The 20,709-nt window shown below is 36.7% G+C and overlaps 1 protein-coding gene across 1 annotated transcript in view; it reads right to left on the bottom strand.

The window, feature by feature from the left end:
• The window catches only part of LOC142338366 (perivitellin-2 67 kDa subunit-like), a 29,784-nt gene extending 9,391 nt beyond the window's left edge, over positions 1-20,393 (bottom strand). Inside the window, exons 1-3 of the mRNA XM_075388078.1 lie at positions 20,284-20,393; positions 19,608-19,834; positions 15,495-15,637 (exon numbers count right to left, since the gene is read on the bottom strand). Of these exons, the coding sequence (XP_075244193.1) occupies positions 15,495-15,637; positions 19,608-19,834; positions 20,284-20,317 (404 nt within the window). The 5' untranslated portion in view covers positions 20,318-20,393. The remainder of the gene's footprint in view (positions 1-15,494; positions 15,638-19,607; positions 19,835-20,283) is intronic.
• Positions 20,394-20,709: the final 316 nt, after the last annotated feature.

The raw sequence follows: 20,709 nt of genomic DNA, 5'->3' as shown, positions 1-20,709 counted from the left end.
TTTTTTGAGACACTCTTACAGTCTTTCATGGTCACATGTGATTTGCAAACTGCGTTTCTATCCGAAAAATTGAGTGAACTAGCAAATTTAGCAAACCTATTTCAGGTTGCGCGTAAACATCGCATACTGAAACATGCGCAAACCATTGGCTGACTTGAAAGAAACTTCGCACCGCTGAAAAATTTTGTGAGTCAGCGGAAACCAAACTTCGTCAGAATGGCACAGATACGTTGACATTGTAGTTTTAATACAAAACAGATTCTCAGCAGCTTTTGTTTGCACGCCGTCTGACATCTTTCGCGGCAGAACGTTGATAGATTCTTTGGACCTGAGACTTCAAAACACAAAACTAAGAGACTCTCATCCTAAATACGACAGCATTTAAAGGTTACAAGATAAACACATGTTACAAGAAAAACTACGGAGCTTTTCTCCAGCGTATAAGACAAACTCATCTCGTCTTATCTGAAATAGAAAAAGTACTAAGACAAAAAAGCAAACGTTACTTGACTAAAACCTAAATCAAACTGCTTAATCGTTGACGCAAAAAGCACAACACAAGAAGCAATGATGAACAAACAGCAAAGCAGGTAGATTCCGTTATACAGAGTAAAAAAAGTGTTCAATCTACCTTGTACGCAAGGCTAACACAACTTACACGGAATTTATTCATCGAATGAGACTTCAACCTGTGAAACTACAATACTGAGTAGAAGGTCTCGAACGTGTAGACCCCAGAAACTTTGAAGTAGATCCCTCCATACCAGAAGAGAAGAGGGAAACACAGCTCAATGCAACTCATAGAACTAGCCATTAACTGAAAAATTCACAATCTTTGAATCATCAGAAAAACAAACACTGGAATTAACCTTTATTTTATCTCACAAAAAAATCAAACTGGCATCAAAAAAATCCGTATTACAGAAAACTCAGAACTTCACAAGTTCATTCAAAATTACAGAATTAAAGCACATACCAACTTTACCCATTCAAAAAATATGAGCAACCAACCTATTTTTTGCTAGCAAAGAAAAAAATACCACGCAAGCTATTACAATACTTTTATGACACTGTTGGAAGGCTATCGACCTAGAATCCGTCTGTATTCTCCAACGACGAAACAATCGATAGAAAGGTCAGTCAAAAACTTGCAGAGAAGAACAAAAAAGACCAAGCAAACAGCCTAAACTGCAAACTCTGTGACATAGCTAAACTGGAGAAGCGTAAAAAGAGCTCGTTTCGTAAAAACAATTCATTAACAAGCAGATTAAACAAAATGACAGATTCAAGTCTGCCTCACGTACTTCTGAAAAGATTTTCTGGACTACCAAACGAAAACAGGCCTGAATTTGAAGGACAACTGAGAGCAAGCATTGCTGTACATAGAATTCCTGAAGCAAACCACCAACGTGCAGAATATCTTCACCTACACTTGGCCCGTGATGCTCTCAACAATTCACTTTGACTCGCCAAAAACACAAGAAACAACCTAGACAACTCTCATGAACACTTACGCAACCAATAATCTGGAGAGGACCGAAAAACAAACTTTGAGCTCGACCTGCAATCAAGAAAGTTTGATCCGGTGAAAGAGCATCCAGATCACCTCCTCATATATCTGTAACGCTTCGCCAATCTGGCAATTGTGGATGATCATGCAGCTCACATATACCACACCGACGAAAGAACGAGACGAATAAAAGAACAATTCAAGAAAGTCACGCCCTTAAAGTACAAAAAAAGTGTTGTTGAAAGAGAACGACAATATCACAGTAAACGAATTGTGCGCTATCATCAAAAGACGAGTCCGAATTGATCAGATAAACCCCGAAGCACAATATACCACGTCATTAAACACATTAAATGAATCAGGAACCCTGCAATGGCCCAAGCCATAGAAAGAATAATGGGTGTAGGAATAGCAACAATGAAAATAGCACAGCCAGAGCATCAGCGCATGGAGAGTAATCAGCACGTTCGTAAACGAAGAAGAAATAACTACAGAGACTACAATTACAACAGACAAACAAGCATAAATATTGGAATCCGAAGAGGCCTAGGATACAGTAACAACAACAACAGCAGAAGACGTGACCGCAAAATCTTTCAGAGAGCTCCAGAAATTATTCGAGAAGTTCAAATTTCCAACGAAAGGATTGAAGAAATGGACGTAACGAGAGATGTCCTACCACAATGAGAACATTTTGCAGAAACTTTGCTAAAAATGACTTTACTGCCAGCGATTGTCTAGAACGTCAGCCAGAATACCGCGATGGAAATATGCCATCCGATCAGCAATCAAAAAACTAATTTACCTGTTTTTTTTCAAAATATATTTCCGATAGCACAAAAAACAGCGAAATGTATTTATAATACATCTGCAGTTCAAAATGTTAATAATGAAAGCAATAGTGGACACTGGAGCAATCAGCAGCTCCATATAAAAAACAAATTGATAAACTAAGCAGAAAATTCTACCAAAAACCAGAAAAAAAACAAATCTCCAAAACAAACATTTCTATGGCTTTTTTTCACCAATCAACCATTTTATTTACAGTCCAACTGACATGCAAAATTGGCCACTTGCAATTTGAGGAACAGTTCATGGTGTTTGAAACACTTTCCGCCATCCTTCTTGGCTTTCCATTTTTTGACAAAAATGATATAATTATTGATGCCCACAAGAATCTTCTTCAAATTCCGGATTTCACTTTTCAGCTCAACCTTGTGCACATAAAATGCAACAACAAACAAAAACGTCTCAACAACGGGGAAAAGGTCCTGCTACAAACCAAAATAACTTATACGCTCTCACCAGGAGATCAAAAGTTTCTGGAACTGATCCCATTAGAGGACTGTGATGCAAAAATAGAAATTGAACTAGTAGAGCCTACTGTCGAAAAATTGGGCTCTTGTCTAGCAACCAAGCTTAGCAAACTTAAAGCGAAACAAACTAATGGCACTACTTGCACTACCACACTACTTACAATAAAAACAACAGAAGTTCCACTTCAAATTAGACAATGTTCTCTAGTAGAAAAATAGAGAAAAATAGAGAAATCATCACACCAGAGCAAGCACGTTTCCTGATACCCCTTGAGCCAAAACTTTTCCAATCAGGTGACTCAAAAAAACAATAAAACAAATAAAAAGATTATAGAGAAAACAGCAAAAGGCGAAATATATTAAATAACAATAAAACCCGAGAATGCGTTCTGGTTTCCCACCCAGAAGTTAATCCCGACAAATCCCAGATGAGTGCAGTTGAAAAACACGTAAATGAAGAACTCGTCATATTCAAAAATCTTGAAGCAGTTCAGTCACTCTCGAAAGACGAAGATAGGAAAGCTGAATTCATTTAAATGGAGCTACAGCCTTCTCTCTGACAAAGATAAAGGATGAACAGAACAGCTTCTAGTAAAATTCAATGACATCTTCACAAGTCACCGCCTTAACATTAGATAAACTCACAAATTCTCAGTCAAATTAACACCAGACACAAACAGACCTGCATACTCTAAAACTCAAAGAATTTCAATCCATCTCAAAGACGATTTGTTAGTTGAACTAGCGCTTCTCCAATACTGCAGAGTCATATCAACGCTCCCGTTCAGCCGTTTTTCTCCTCCAATTTTTGCTAAACGTAAGCCAAAGGGCAAGCTGAGAATTTTAGTAGATCTCAGAAAAATAAGCCATTTCATTAAAAATGACTACATAAGACAACAGATCAGTGAAAAGTTCTTTCAAACAAAACTCATTCCGCCAACACTTTGGAATGCTCTCGATCACGTACTCAACTTCGACATCATAGAGTGACATTTACCCGGAAAAGCTAATTTAGCAGCGGATTATATGCCGAGAACACACATAAGCCCGAAAGAGAAGCTCGAGCTCTGTATCACTTCATGCGTACTGATGCACGAAATCCAAATCAACACAACAGCAGTTACACTTGACAACTCAGTCAGTTATCTGAGCAGCTCAGAACATGATGGGACCCCAAAAATTATGAAAAGGTCTTCACTTGAAAGTAAACAACCGAACCTGGAAGATTCTAAGAATGTTCAATCTGAAGTTCAAGTGCAAATTCTTGCACATGCAACGCAAAAAGTGAACATTATGAATTAACAAAACCCATTGGATGAATTAATCTCTCACGGGCACGGACTTTTAGACCTGCATACCGAACAACAACAAGGCGAAGATATCAAACGGGTACTGCGCTGGTTTGATAGAAGTTCCAAAACTACAGGATAGTATCTATCCAGTGACCTAAAAAAGTTTCTCAATTAGTTCCCAAGACTAGCAATAATAGAAGGCGTCCTTAACCGGAACTTCTACTACTACACAGAAAATCAATTCAATAAACAATTGTGTTTGGAGTGACACAATATAGTCTCACTGACAAAAGCAGAGTTCTGAAAACAAGTTCACTTCCTGAACATCACTGAACGCCTAACAGAATATATCAAAAACTGTCTCAATTGCTTGCAAAGAAAACAAGCACCAACTTCGACACTGAAACTTCCGTTACAACCACATTCGTTGCTACAAAACTCTACAACTGTCCTCTTACTTATAGATTTGTTTGTAAAAACACCTCACCATACACGTACACTGTATCAGGTACTGATGACTTCTCAAAGTACCTTTTAGCTATCCATCTTATAAAAGACGACGCAGACATCATAGAACGAGCCCTTGTTTCAATTTTTCTGAGACACTCTTACAGTCTTTCATGGTCACATGTGATTTGCGAACTGCGTTTCTATCCGAAAAATTGAGTGAACTAGCAAATTTAGCAAACCTATTTCAGGTTGCGCGTAAACATCGCATACTGAAACATGCGCAAACCATTGGCTGACTTGAAAGAAACTTCGCACCGCTGAAAAATTTTGTGAGTCAGCGGAAACCAAACTTCGTCGGAATGGCACAGATACGTTGACATTGTAGTTTTAATACAAAACAGATTCTCACCAGCTTTTGTTTGCACGCCGTCTGACATCTTTCGCGGCAGAACGTTGATAGATTCTTTGGACCTGAGACTTCAAAACACAAAACTAAGAGACTCTCATCCTAAATACGACAGCATTTAAAGGTTACAAGATAAACACATGTTACAAGAAAAACTACGGAGCTTTTCTCCAGCGTATAAGACAAACTCATCTCGTCTTATCTGAAATAGAAAAAGTACTAAGACAAAAAAGCAAACGTTACATGACTAAAACCTAAATCAAACTGCTTAATCGTTGACGCAAAAAGCACAACACAAGAAGCAATGATGAACAAACAGCAAAGCAGGTAGATTCCACTATACAGAGTAAAAAAGTGTTCAATCTACCTTGTACGCAAGGCTAACACAACTTACACGGAATTTATTCATCGAATGAGACTTCAACCTGTGAAACTACAATACTGAGTAGAAGGTCTCTAACACGTAGACCCCAGGAACTTTGAAGTAGATCCCTCCATACCAGAAGAAGAGAGGGAAACACAGCTCTCCGACAATGAAATCAGGCACCACATTAACGCTGACAAACAAAACGAGATGTCCGGTCAGTTTCGTTTAACTTAAACTTTTGAATAGCGTATTTTTTCTGAAGACCCGCCAACACAATTTAATGATTTGACACATGAAGCAACTTTTGACCAAGATACGTCCTTTGTGGAAACTTCAGTTCTAAGCGCAAATACGCAAGAAACACCAGAATCAATTGATACAGGGGATTACGTCTTGTACTCCAATTTCTCACCATCCGATACCCGTCTCGGCTCAAACCGACAAAACAATCTTCGCACAAACCATCATCTGGCATTGGCCCGATAAATTCGCTATATAATTACAAAACCCTCAGAAAAGGAAAACCAAGAAGAGGTAAATGTAATCACTTACTTCCCAACGAATACTTCCCAGACCCAAATTTGACATTTGATGCAACAGAAACTGATCACGATGAGAGAATTTCAGACTCACAATCAACAAGCTCGCAGTCGGGAAATCAGAGCCTCACTGACTTTACGTTTGATTCATCTGAAAATTTAGGAGACTTGATTGATGACGCTGATAACCCCGTCTGCACGCCCCCACAATTGAGGCAAAACCTTCTATCAGACCATTTTAATCAACGACATTAACCAAAACAAAACAACCTCATGCAATAATGTCCAAGTGCCGAGCTCTGAAGAGAACAATGAACACTTCTTCATAGGGGACAAAATTTCACAAATCGAAAATAACGAGAGCAATAGTGTTACTGCCAAACTCGAAGAACATCTTCTCCACTTCCTCAAGGAGTATCCAACAGAAAACTAGTGGACATTAGCCCAGTGCTTCAAAACAGACGAAGAATTGTTTCGCTAACACTTCACCTTTGGGAGATCAAAAGCAACATTCATCAAACGTTTGGCTTCGAAGATGACAGCCAAGAGGAATTACGCACCATTTCTCTATTAAACATACATAAAACAATCGTATACTAAACAATGAAAACACTCCAATAAAGGAAAACCGTATGATAATTTAAAAAAAAGACATCCCAAATCATGTTCAACAACTTTCTACCTTAACATCAGTCGCCCAAAAACTCGATATCATTTTCACAAACAAACCCATTTACCAAAATGCTCCCCATCGTATTTTTTGCACTACAACTTTTACCATTGACTAAAACGAAACGGCCATCGTTGGCAACAAAAGGTGGAGTTTTCTTCAGCTTTCATCAGAAAATTCTACTTACTGAAAAATTTATCAAAACTGAAATCCTGGTCCCCTATCCAATATACAATAAAACAGATGAAGACAAACTGGTCAACCTGACAAAAGGAGATTGACAAAATGTGGACTTCAGAGAAATATGAATGCCCATTCAACTTCACTATATGAAGGAATCGACAGCAGCCTCCACAGGATAGCGCAACCAACAATGACTGAAAATGAACAGGCCCAACATATCATAAACATCAAAATGGAATTGTACAAATTACCATGAGCAAACTGTCAAGCTTCTACAACACTGCAAAGACAACCCCGCGGGGTAGCTGCCGCTGCAGCAGCCGCTATACTGCTTGGAATTGGAATTTGAACAGGCGATAGATTGCTATGCTTCATCAAATCAGTGTTTGGAGATTGCGACAAAAGATCGGATAAAAACCAGAATAACCTCAGACAAGCAATGGCTTATCCTCAATCCCTAACTGATAATGTGGATCAAATAACAATTCAAAACAATGAAAATTTTATGTTGTATCAGGTGGAACGAAAGCCATCGAAAAAGACCACAACAAAATTCTTAAAACAAAAAATAGGAACTGGGAACTTGCTGAAGGACAATTCAGGGCGCTGCGACAAGACGTACATCATATGAAAAATTGCATCCAACACTTATACGTAAGAGAACAAATCAGTCACATAGTCTGGTACTTAGCAATACTTTTCATGCAATACTTGCTAACATCAAAACGTACAAATGGGCCCAGGTTTTGAAAGAATATACTGAAAGCATTGACGCCTATCATGAATCAGCTGTTACCTATGTCACTAGTTCCATGGGAGCAGTTAAATGAAATTTTTACGACTGTTCTTTTGCAATAAAATTGACAACAGGATCGATTATCTCTAGCCGCACCAGTCCATGAAGTTCTCTCCTATTATGAGAACAAACTAGTCGAAGCGACCGTGGCAGGTCTTATACTTATTAATGCCATTCAAATGGCCTTCAAATTATGAATAATTTCAGTTATGAACGTAATGCTTGCCAATCCGATCCCAATGCCGGACGAGGATGCGGCTAAAGCTTTAGTTTGTTGACTTGAAGCCAAATACATTGCCGTGTCAGACGATGGGAAAGAACCAGCGTTTATCGATGAAGACTTAAATTGTATCGGATCCCAAAAGTACGCAATATAAACCAACGCCGTTTCTACAGAACAAACTCATCAGTCCTGCATGGCTACCTTAATTTGCCACGACGACGAGTTACTTGCATTGCAACGCTGCCAAATGGATAGAGTAGATTATCCGTTTACTGAAAAAGCATGCAATCTCGGCTTCGGTTGTGGATTAATCGTTGGTTAACCCAAAGACGATTATACACCCATCGAAAACGCTGGTAATGGTAGCAGTTCATTGACAAAAATTGAGCATCCTGGGTACAGAGTGTGTATCATCACACTGGGATGTGGAAAAAAGCTTAGAGGACCAAATGTTCATCTTCGCTCAGTAATCACTGCTTGTGACACAGTACCGGCAATACGTTTAGCTTTCAGCTACTGGATTGAATAAGTACGCTCTTCAGACTACTGCCCCCCTTGGATGAACAACCAAACTTCTCATCAAGATCTGAGGCACAAATCCAAACTCTTCTGGAAATTCAACCAGAATTCAAACAAATGGAAACACGACAAAAAAACTGCAAACCAATAGAACAAATGGCCGAACTAATTGTAGAAAAAATCAAAGCATTGAAGCCTGAATATGAACAAGAATTCAAAGATTACTTTCCAAGGAAAACGTCTCTCCTTATCGGATTTTTATCCATCATGATTAGCGTATTATTACATCAACTTATTCTCATCTTTTACCAAATTGGGCAAAATTTCACAGAATTTTCCTTTTCCGTATGAAATAGGAAGGAAGACGAAAAAAAACAAGAAAAGTACAAGTTGTTGCATTGAATGACTACGAGTACCTAAAAGAACATCATCCAGAACACTTCTTGCACAAATGCTCATTAGTATTTCCACTCAAAGTCGAAACTGAGTTTGAAAAGCAAAACAAAGAAATCATAAACCAACCTCGCACTCCTTACACACTCCCAAGAAATTGCATCCGGAGACTGAAACGTAACGAAGGCCGAGAATCAAAATCTATCATGTGAAGAGGCCTGTCCCGGGCCAAGCTATCTATACACATATACCAGAACAACCACCGATATCGCATTACGGAGCGTATCCTTTCAGAACAATCAATACAGGAAACGCTCAAAAAACCTGACCTGGACTTGAACCCTCAACATCAGCATGAGAGTACAGAGGGCTTACACCTGCACTAAGTAGGACGGCCAGGAGATCGGCAAAAATTGCTTTTAAAGAACAGAAAAATGAAGCTTAAATTTTTTAACCTTCCCCCTCTCCACCCCCTTAATCTTACCCTAGCTTACCCTTACAATTATTTCCCCTGTCACCAGATTTTTTCACATCCTAGAAGCACCTAGAACCGCAGGGAGTCGAACCCGGAACCTCAGTTCAGTGGCCAGAGACACTAACCACTGAACTAAGTCACTTGTTAAAAGTTACTAATTCTACTCACTTCATTTTGCCGAGACTTAAAAATTTTGCTTCAGTAATGAGGAAGAAAAAAAAAGAAAGATTGAAAAAATTATTATTATTAAATAAGTTTTCTACGAGTTCTGAGTATACCAGAGAGACCCATTTCCCCTCTGGAAAGTACTCTACACTTATAGTTGGGGAAACAAATTTCATACTTGTGAAAATAATTGAGTATTAAAGCAAAAATTTTATTACGCGAGTTTTTTTTGAAAAAAAAAACGAAAAAAAACGGTGCGTAGCATTTCCAATTAAACCTCCATTTATGATGGCGGGAATTTGCTCCCTATTTTTCATCCGGAAGTGAAGATTAGTGTCAAAAAATTTTAATGACGTTCGAGAGAACGGGTCAGTCCAATACCAATCTCAACAGGAAAATTATAATTCAACTGGCAGAGGGCAAAAAAGGGAGGGAAAATAAATAAAGTCAGAAAAGGAACTGTCCATCAATCACTTTGACAGCATTTGAGGAATCACTAATCAACCCCACCAAGAAAATTTTGCAGCAAATCCCAACTAATCGCATGTCAATTTTTCCCTCACTCCCTGCACAACAATATTTATCATTCAAAATAGCCTCCGTCCGCTACGTACTAGCAACTTCTTTCACTGTGAAATACTGAACCGTCAAATCTTTTCACAGATTACTTAGCAAAGAAAAACTGAAAATTACTGCAAATAGCTTAAATATTTTGATAAATCTAATAATTTACTTTTCGTATTGTTCTGTCACATTTTACCATAATGAAACGCGTCTATCACTATAGAAGGCAAGTTGAGTCTCGAACTAATAAAACATTGAAAAGCCAACCAGCTTGTATTACAGAGTACAAAATTGCCTATTTTGTAGCCCGTGAAGCAATAATTAGTGCCAATAAGCAACAGGACAATGTTGTCAACAATATTTAAACAATTTATTCTGTACTCCTTAAAGTGAATGAGACATCAGCATCGTGGCAACAATCTTACAATGCATACAATCAAGAACTCAATATACTAATGTCATTTTTTATCTTAAATCTAAAGGAAAACCAGTTGCAGTAGATCCATCGCTACGAACATTTCTGAAAGTCCCGAAAACCCTGACCCTATATAAGACCACGGTTCTGCTGAAATTAATTTTTATTAATGTTTTTTCTCCATCAACAATTCCATTCTCGGATGATTCTATGTGAACTTCGTACAACTCTAATAACTGCATCTTTATTCTAATAAAAAATCTATTTTCTTCTTATCCACAAATCCCAACTTTCATCACAATTGAACAATCAGAACACATCCTTCCGTACGTTTCTCCAATTACAAACCAATTTCCACATTCCCAATTTATGCTAATCTTCTTACTGGCTTTGATTAAAGCTTTCAGTCTTTTGTGAATATTTCATATTCCCCTGCAAAAACCTATTCTTCTGTAATAAATTCCTGGATAAAATCCAAACAAAAAATTACCTCGGAACCAGATTATCCAAATGTTTCTTCCTTTTTAAACTTCCTACAAAACAATACAGAATTATTATTAGAGGGAGACTTCGATTTTGTTCGACCCATTTTTTTTATTCCGGTACACTTTATAAAAAAATTCTTACTTTTTCCAAATTTTTTCATACCACAACTTTTGTTTTAAGATCGGAATCCAGTACCGTTATTGTTTTTTCAAAGAGTATGTTAAATTACCGAATGGAACCTTTGTTATTTTAGCCCAATCACATTCTGGTCTTCCTACCAAGAAATGGTTTTTTACACGACTTGGTAATACTATTACTCTGTTTACCATTTTATTACAATATCCAGAGGACCAGAATTGAAACACCAACACTGGGACCACATCGAACTTATTAACGAACTTTCGGCATTTGACTCATGAGTCACAATTAATTTATTGTAATTTCTTTTGAACTTCTTAATTCATTCACAGGCAGCGCCCCCTCTTCTTAGTTCTCATTCTAAACCAATTTAAAACTTTTTTCTCTGACCCCGAAAATTTACTCGTGAGTCAAAACTCATGAGCCCATTGAGCAAGCACTCCTAACAAACCAATTTAATATTATTCAAACCAAACCCAACCAATATCAACAATTTTTAACATCCTAACATCTTATCCAATCGAAAAGCACGCTGTTGAAAGTCGAAAACATAGCTTTTTACACTGTATACGACTATGACAACTGACAACAACAACTCCGAACACTCATGAAATATCAATTTTGTTGCGGAACAAATTCAAACTAATGGGACATGACCCTTAACGATTGCTCAAAACAAATAAAAAACGATCCTTTCAACTTGAAAAAAAAATGGAAAGAAAACCAGCAGAAAAGTTCATGTAAAAGTTGAAGAACTCACTCATTCCATTGAAGGATCCTTTGGAGGAGGGAAGGAACACAAAATATTGCCCTCATTCTCTTTCGACTTGTTCTTCTTCTCTTGTTTCCCACCACACCTTCTTCGAATACCTCATTATTTACCAATTAAATTAAAAATTATACCGCTTTTGACAAAACTTGCACATGCTCAGTTAAATCACTATTACCACTTATTGATAATTCACGTCCCTTAGCCCAATTTTTTACCACCTCTTTTAAATCCGACCTTACAATCTTTTTAACACTCCTTTACGCATACACAAGCAAACGATCCCAAAGTTCGATCAAAAACAACTTGATTTGATTAATCACGCCCCTCCCAACCAGCTACCAACGATACGCAATTTGTGAAAGTTAACACAGCATGCCCACACACCAACGGCTGACACAACACATTGTCTTGTATTGGAGTAAGAAAACAAATATCTTTTCCCAAACCACTTGCAGACGGACACCTTGCTATTAAACTCAAAAAATGTAAAAGCAGCCATAACATGATTCAATTCCTTTGAAATCTGATAACTGCCACCTATCAGAAACAACTTTTCCCTGGATGGTGTTATTGAAATACTACCATTCTCCCCAAAATATTTATGTGCCGCCGTCCACCATTCCTTCCATTGGACCATTGCATCTCCCCTGGTAATAAACAAATCATCAGACAAAACACCATTTATCAAACCATCCACACAAAAAAAAATCCTATTGAATTACACAAACCAGAATACGACCCAACTTCTTGGTGCAACCCGCTATCACCATTCTTCAACTTTAAATTACCAATATTGTATAAATCGTCTTGATGTTTACCGCGCCTGAAGCCTTTTATCAAACATTCTTGTAATCCAACAATTTTTTCATTACTTCTTGCTAACGGCAGTTTCGGCCAACTATTTTCTACGATCAGCACACTTCTCTCTTTTACGTTAAATTTATTCTTTATTGAGTCCCAACTATTAATACCACGCCCATCAACTGCCTCTACTTTTTTCCACCCGAGACTTGTTAATTTCTCCCGATCGTAATACTCGCGTCTGAGATCGTATATTTCACCGAGAAAATCTAGCCTGCCACGTGTTGTTCTAAACCCGATAATTTTTGATAAAAAAAAACAAAACTTAAAGGAAAAAAATTTACTCATTTTTGCTCGCTTTTTAAATCGTAAACCATTACTCGTAATTAACGAAACTTTCAGCGTCTACATTTTAATAGAATAGAAAACCAAAAATTTCAATAAAATATACCTAATAGTTGGTTTGACCGCTTTACAGGAAACGTAATCTGAATAACCTAATCAATAGAGCAGTCAATCAATATATTCTCAACTTACTATTTCTCCCAAGTATTCATTACTGCAATATCAATGTCAAGCCTGGGCAGTTACTTCACTACTTATACCCGCTCACCCTAACACCAAAGGGGGATGTCATCGCTTGACAGATCACTGCTTCTTTAAAACCTAAAAATGCAAACAAACCCGAAAAAGGCTATCAAACAATTGTCACACTAATACAGATCTAATGAACGGCCTCCAACTCTAACATTACTCAACAGAATAGAAAACACTCATCACTTCAGTCATTCAGTACTAAATTAATTATTACAGAAAACAGTGCGCATGAATTGCACTACCAGCTTGACCCCCCACAAATCTTCACATTCGACGGGACGCTCACCCAGCTCTTTAATATGGGGTTTCCAGAAACTCCCATATACCGAACATGTGCAGATAACATCCGTTGGGCAGGGAGAGCCAACCAATCTCGATCTTCTACAAAAAATGCCCTAATAGCATGGAGGAGTCCGCTTATTCCTCGCCTCAGGAAAGTTGTGAGCGGTCAGGAACACTTAAATCACCTGTCAAAGCACATGGTCATACGAAATATCCAACTATTTTTCTACCTTTTCTAAAAATCTGCACTCCCCTATTGTTTTATCGCATGCATACTATGCCTGCCAAGACCAGCACGAACATCTTTGCTCAACCTGGAAATAACCCACAATAAAAATGTTCTATCCCTCCATCATCAATTGGACAAATATGGCTCCGAAATGGCACGAAACTCGCATCAAATTGGCCAATGCGGAATGTAGTTTTCATGTCACAACACAGAGCATCCGCGTTCCCCAGCTCAATTTATTCAAATACATCAGATGAGAAAATAAGAGGACCAATCAGAGCAAAAAGAAAGAAAACTATCAGCATTTTGATCAGGAAAACTCAATGAAAACTTTGAACAAACAACTATGTTTGCTGCTTTCCAATTATACTTAAGACATTCAGTAAATGCCTCGACTTTGACAGTAGCACTAACCGAGACTTACTTGACGCAGCACGCTGAGCAACCCTGTTTGTCCATAATCATAAGAAAAAAGGTTCGAAGCCCATCGCCTCCGCTTTTTCTAAAGAGCCGTAATATGACGAAGCCAAATTTTGATTGGTTGAAAAACATTTTTGTAATTTCATACTGCACGCTGTCAATATTTTGAAGTTCACAGAATAGATTCTGCTCATTCCAGTTCAGTTGCTTGCTTGAATACTTAAATAAAAACCTTACAGCAGAAGAGAGCGTTTTTACCGAACCCGCGCTCCGAATAGCCCTTAGCAAAAAACCGCAATTAAAGGCCTCTATTAAAAAGGAAACTGCAACGATAACTCAGTCTTCATACAATCTAACACTTCGTGCTAGCACCTACATAACCGCTTTAAAAAGATAGAAAAAGAATAAGCAAAAGAAGAGAGTTATCATGCGCATCTTGAAGAAAAACAAAAAAGATCTATCTGTGTCTTCTAGAATCTAATTTTGACTCATATGACAAAATTTTCAACTTTAGAGTTTCGAACGAAACTGAAAAAGAGAGTTAAAAATTAAATTGCGAGGGAAGTTAATGTTCATAAAATGCCGTGCAACTCTAGCAGCGGCTGTTTTAAAATTTCAATTTGGAGCTCGTCTTTTTTGGAACATGAGTTCAATAATTTTTAAAGTATTTGTTACGTCACTCTGCTTGAACTCACTGACAAATTCTGGCCTTTGTAAAACTTGCTTAAATCACGCAATTTGCCAGTTTGAAAACGCCAAAAGTTTATGGAAATCAACTTCTGGCTATGTTCAAAGGTATTTCTGTCATCTTAAGATCTAGCACTACCGACTTCCGACATTTTAAAACTTTCATGTGCGAGTTTTAAGATACTTGAGATCAGTATTCTAAAGTGAAATTTTGAGCCGTTATAGCTACGCTAAAGTGAATTAGTCAGAGTTTTTACTTTTAGACTTTTTTAAATTGACTTTTTTGCGAAGCAAAGTTTGTCTTGAGCTGATATTAAAGCAAGCAAGAGACATTTTTCCTCGTAATTACCAAACTAAAGCTTTGAAATGATTTAAACTGAACACCATTAGATTGTACCGTGTAAACAATGAACACTTGGTACCTTAAAATTCCTTTCCGAGTAACGATTCCTAAATTCTGAGCGCACTTTGGATGATCCTAATGAAAATTAGTACATAAGTAGTACTTGTACATGATTTCAGTGTCTGAAGGGTGAAAAAATAGTTGTCCCACTTTTTCACCCCCATCGTCTAATCCTATATTAATTAGGTAGATATTTAGTACAGCTAACTTGTAAAATATACTTAGGGCCACTATACTTAGAGTTTGGGCAACCTTAGCTTTGATGATAACTATAAAACGCCACTATTGCAAACTATTAAAATTATAGCAAAAAAATTTACAATCAAGAGTGTTTTTGTTATGAAACTGTCCATAAAGACACCAAAAAGGTGTAAACTGTTCGATTGAATAACATACATGAACGTGTTGACATCTCGGCTGTCCGATTCCCCTGGTATGTTTGATATGGTCCAGATTTGTTCAGGCACCTGGTATTCTTCACCATTGTACTCATTAGTCCACAGCTGTCCATTCCCACATGTGAAGTTGATCACAGGACCCTGCGAATTCAGCTCTGTGACCGAACTTCAAGTTCTTTTTCATGTGCAAGTTAATCAGTTTATATTTTTGCCGCTTTATTCTTTTATCGGAGTCTATGACAAACGTTGTAAGTGTTCAAAACACCGCTCAATCAATTAAATTTGACTGTGTCGACCATGATTCTACGGACTGAAAGCAGAATAAATGGCCTCATAGGTCAAAAACTTTTTACAGAATGCAAAAACAATTGAATAGCGGAAAGACTTCCGATATGCAAATATGAATATATATATTATTTGGGTTGTCCTTACCAGTTCAGCAGGACAAAACACGCACAAAAAACAGCAGGAAACCATTATTTTTTCTATAGATCTAATAGCCACAGAGATCAACTTTTAATTTATAGTCTTAATTTAAATGTTTGTTTCAGTTGCTAAGTCTCAAATTATTGTTCTAACACGACGCACTTTGGTCGGGGAGGAAACTATATGCTCAATTGTTTTTTTCAGTCAATTTTTACCGATCGATATATTCATTGCATAGAATTGTGAGTGGTATCATTACAAAGCTTGTTAAGTGTAGAATATCAATCTTTTTTTTGAATTTTACATTTTCGAAGGAGTTTATGAGGTTTAAAGTTTTGTTCACGTTAGCCTCCCATCCATTGTTTTGTTCACATTTTTTGTAATGTTTGCTGGAAATTTGATCAATTCTGCTAAAAATATGACACGATAGTCTTATGGTTTTGCGTTTAACCTTTTGAGAATTGAGCATTTTATTCAATTACTTTTGAGGTGAGAGTTTTTGGCTGTTATGATTTTTTAAAAACTTGTTTCAAAAAATTAACGGTTTTTAGATTTGCCACATATTATGTTTTTTGTGTCAACCTGACGCGTAGTCTCAATAAAGACAGTGGTCACATAATTTTTCCAAGTGAATTAAATTTTAGTTTTCTGTGCTGTTTATTTATTATTGCTTTTTGGCTTTGATGATAAGAGTTTTCATAGATATTTAATTTTTGACAACTTCAAATTTTGATATTTTTTTGTGCCATTTTGTCATATAATCACACTATGACAAGGCTTTCACAGCGGTTTCTTGTATTTCTTTATTTTTTAGTCGTATGATTTTTTGGGTAAAGATAGATCTCAGTGTCTTCCTAAGGAAATAAAAATAAAACTGTTTAATTTTTTCAGTTGATTGCTAATGGTTTTTACGAGTTCGACTTTAATTGTATTCAAACGTATTTGAAAAATTGCTCTATTTGTTTCACACAAAAAGTTGAATTGTGTAGCTTAGAATTCTGGTAATGCTATTTTGATTTTAATATTAAGTTTTTCTGGAAAAAAATAGATACATAACGATTTTTGTTATTAGTCAATTAATACTTGTTTTTATAACAACAATAACAATTAATTAAAACTTGTTTTTATTTGGTTCTGATCTTTGCGTTGTCTTTTATTCTTGTTAACGGTAGATGTTCTAATTAGACATTATTTAATTTGTTTAAATGCTTGAGTTCAAAGCCATTTTTTAAATAGATTGCCAATTATTTTCGAAAAGCATGACTTTTTAAAAAATTTTTATCTCTGCCCCATTTGGTAGACAATTAAGTCAAAACTGCTTTTTCAGGATGGTCGGAACATTATATGCGAATGCAGATTACCGAGCCGCCTTTTCTGTTTACATGTTCAACGGGTTGAAAGCACATTATGGTGAGAAACGTAAGAAAATCAAGTTTGTAAGGCAGAATGACCCCTGGTGTTGAAATAACTTGTGTCATGTACCAACCATATTGACCAGAGCCTATGGTCTTTTGTTACACTTGCACACTCGGATGATAAGGTTTTGCAAACTGACCCGCAAAAATTTTCTCGCGTGAGATCACACAATTTCTTTCCTGTGATAGTGAACTTGCTCGAGTTTTTGGTTAATAAAGGCAATTAAGGTGTCTATACTTGAAAAAATGAATACTTGTGGGATTATGTTATACAAAGTTTCTGTTACAAGATCAAAAACATCAAGCAAAATTATGAGCAAAATGGATTTTTCCATCCAAATTTTCATTTTACCAGGTGCAGGTGCTACTGTTATGAAAATGAATCATAATAGATTCAAGCCAGCATCTTTTGTATACAAAATTAGCGAGCACTTAACATAGCACCTGCACCTGGTATAATGCAAACTTGGATGGAAAGAATCATTTTGCTAGTAATTTTGCTGGTTGCTTTTGTTCTTGTAACAAAAACTATGTAAAATTTAATCCCGCATGTAATTTTTTCTCATGTGAAAACACACGATTTGCATCTATTACACAAAAAATCTAGTTGAATATCACAGGAAAGATATGGTGTGATCTCACGCGAGAGAATTTTTGCGGGAGAGTTTGCAACTTCTCATGCGAGTGCAGTATGCAAGTGTAACGAATCGGCGACAAGCTCTACTCAATTTGATTGGTACCTGACACACACTATCGTAACACCAGGGTTCATTTTGCCTTAAGGAATTGTTTGTGTGTGTCTGTGCAAGGTCACAGGGAGGAAAATGCTTAGCACTAGTGAAAATAGAGAACAAAATCTATAAATTTTCTGGCTAGCCAATTGCAATGACGGAAATATCACTCTCTATTCTGGTTGGTCATTTGATTGCGTGGTAATGCATAAAAGCAAATTTCTTATCTTTTAAATAGGTGACGTCTTTACAAATAGACGTACCAAAATGTAGAAATTTCAACGAATGTGATTGGTTGAGAAATTTAGAACACTGTACCTTTACGCGTTCAATTAGCCTAAATTGGACACAGCCTAATGCTAGATTATAATTTTTACCGCATCTGGCCATGCCTCGCGGGCCATGGCCATGCCTCAGCGGCCCGTGGGACTTGATATGAATCTATCACAACCGAACTTGAGACCAGTTTTCCCCCAAAAAATTATAATTTTGCCTTTTCGGCTTATCACAATTTCTGAACTATTTTACGTTAACGCGCGTATCCTATTTTTAAACATGGAGAATTTGTTGAGCAATCAGCCAATCAGAAAACATTATTCCCATTTTCTCGATTGTGATTGGCCAGCAATAAAATTTCTATATTTTGGTACGTCTGTCATTTTCACTAGCGCCTTTTAAATAGTATGTGCATATGTTAACATAAGTAAAAATCAAAAATGCGTTCAGCCGAAAATTGATCCCAGATTCAATTGTGAAAGATACATGAATTCCCACCCACCGGCACCTTAGACATGGCCATAGCCCGCAAAGCTTGTTAGAATTGTAATTAGAATTGTAATTAGCTTGTTCCAAACCAGTTAGAATTGTAATTAGAATCGATAGAAAGTTTTGGGTTGTTATTTGTTGAGGCGTCGCCGTTATGCTGGACGCAAATAGGTTGCGAAAAGACTATGACTGTTGCTCAACTCATGAGATCTCTAATTTTCAGATAACATAAATTTTGTGGCCCTAGAATATTCCTCGACCCCAAACATGATTCTGGCGTTTTGACCAAAAAATTCAATAACACAAGTTAGTTTGAACTGTTGCAAAATCACGAGTGAGGAATCTCTTGCCCTGAGTCTGTTTGCGTTCATTTTGAGAGCACTTCTTAGTCCTAAAGAACCCCTAATGAAAGAAAAAGTTTATTAATGGTATGTCATAGTTTGGAAAAATGGATATGGAAACGACTGATAAATTCGACGCTTTCATGGCTAATGGGACGACTATTGTTTTTTGAGTAGTCCATTCCATCAAGTAATGAGACAAAAATAGCACAATTGGGACAAAAACTGTAATAGATCTCCCTGGTCTTGTTTGTCCAAGTTGTTTGTAAATTTTTGTGCAACAACGAAATATATTCTTGCCTTCTTTTTGGCTAGTCCATCTGAAGACATTATTTTTCTTCTTTTTTGCGTCTTTTCATAAGACGAAGTGCATAGTGTAGTGGGAGTTCAGCAACTAAAATATTTCGAACACAACTCAATATACGAGCCTGACCTTGAACCCGCCGCCGTGTCCAGTGCCTACTCCCGATGGTACTTTGAACAGGTCAAGGGAAGTGATGTCCACGCCACTTGACAGTCTGGCCAGTCCCCCTGGCAGAATGGTGCAGATGGGGGAGGGGAAGGATGAAGAGGGGTTTAGAGAGTTTTCACTCTTCTGCAGGTGACTAGTGCTGGATTGTGTTATCCAACTGGGTTGCGACAACAACTGGCCAAATAACGCTGAAAATAGAATTTTCCTCTTTTTAAAAGTTTAGTTGCGAGTTTCCACATTATGTAAACTTAAACTTTTCACAGGTATATTTATTTAGTTCGTTTGTTATTTTCTTTACATTTTCAGACACGCCGAGCAACTTCAGTCTCATAATTATGCCGTTGTAAATTCAAAAAGTCTTCGCAGAGTCGTTCATTAGTTGTGACAGTCGTTAATAACTAATTAATTTTAGTTTAAAAATCATCATTTGCACCGAACAGCTGAAGTTATAATTTGTGTCATTAAATTACTCAAAATTTTAAAAGAATAAAAAAACTAAAGCAAACAAGTTGTCACTATCAGTTATTGTTTTGGTTACATCGATTATGTTATTGTTCTGATGATAAACAAACTTGTGAAAAAAAATTAAGATAAAACAAAAATTATGGATGAAGATTATCTGAACTTATTAACTTACCGACGAAAATAATTCCAACTTGTGCCAAAATCATTCTTGAGCTATCAATTAACTCGATACCGAAAACACAAATGAGAATGAATTTTGGGTTAACATTTGGTTGACATTCGAAATAATGTTTTGACTGAACGCTTCTCAAATATTAACAATTCTTATCTAAAATATCAGCGAATATGTTAAATTTTAGATAATATCAAGCATCCGATTAAACTTTTAATTAAATATGAAGCCAGATCCTGTGCTGCTAGTAAAAGTGAAATTAAGAGATCGTTGTCATAACATATTGATGAATAATAATCATTACCGTGTTGATATTAACTCAAACATTTGCATTTACTGAACAAGCAGGCTAGCTAGTTTGTATTTTTACAGCATTGTTCATGAATTTAATAAAAAAAATTAATAGCTAATTTCAGGTTATCAAAT

The sequence above is a fragment of the Convolutriloba macropyga genome, chromosome 4 (genome assembly GCF_964194025.1).
Source record: "Convolutriloba macropyga chromosome 4, txConMacr16.3, whole genome shotgun sequence".
In the NCBI taxonomy this organism is placed as follows: domain Eukaryota; kingdom Metazoa; phylum Xenacoelomorpha; order Acoela; family Convolutidae; genus Convolutriloba; species Convolutriloba macropyga.
Note: the sequence above shows the minus strand (reverse complement) of the source record. Positions and strands in the feature narration are given on the sequence as shown.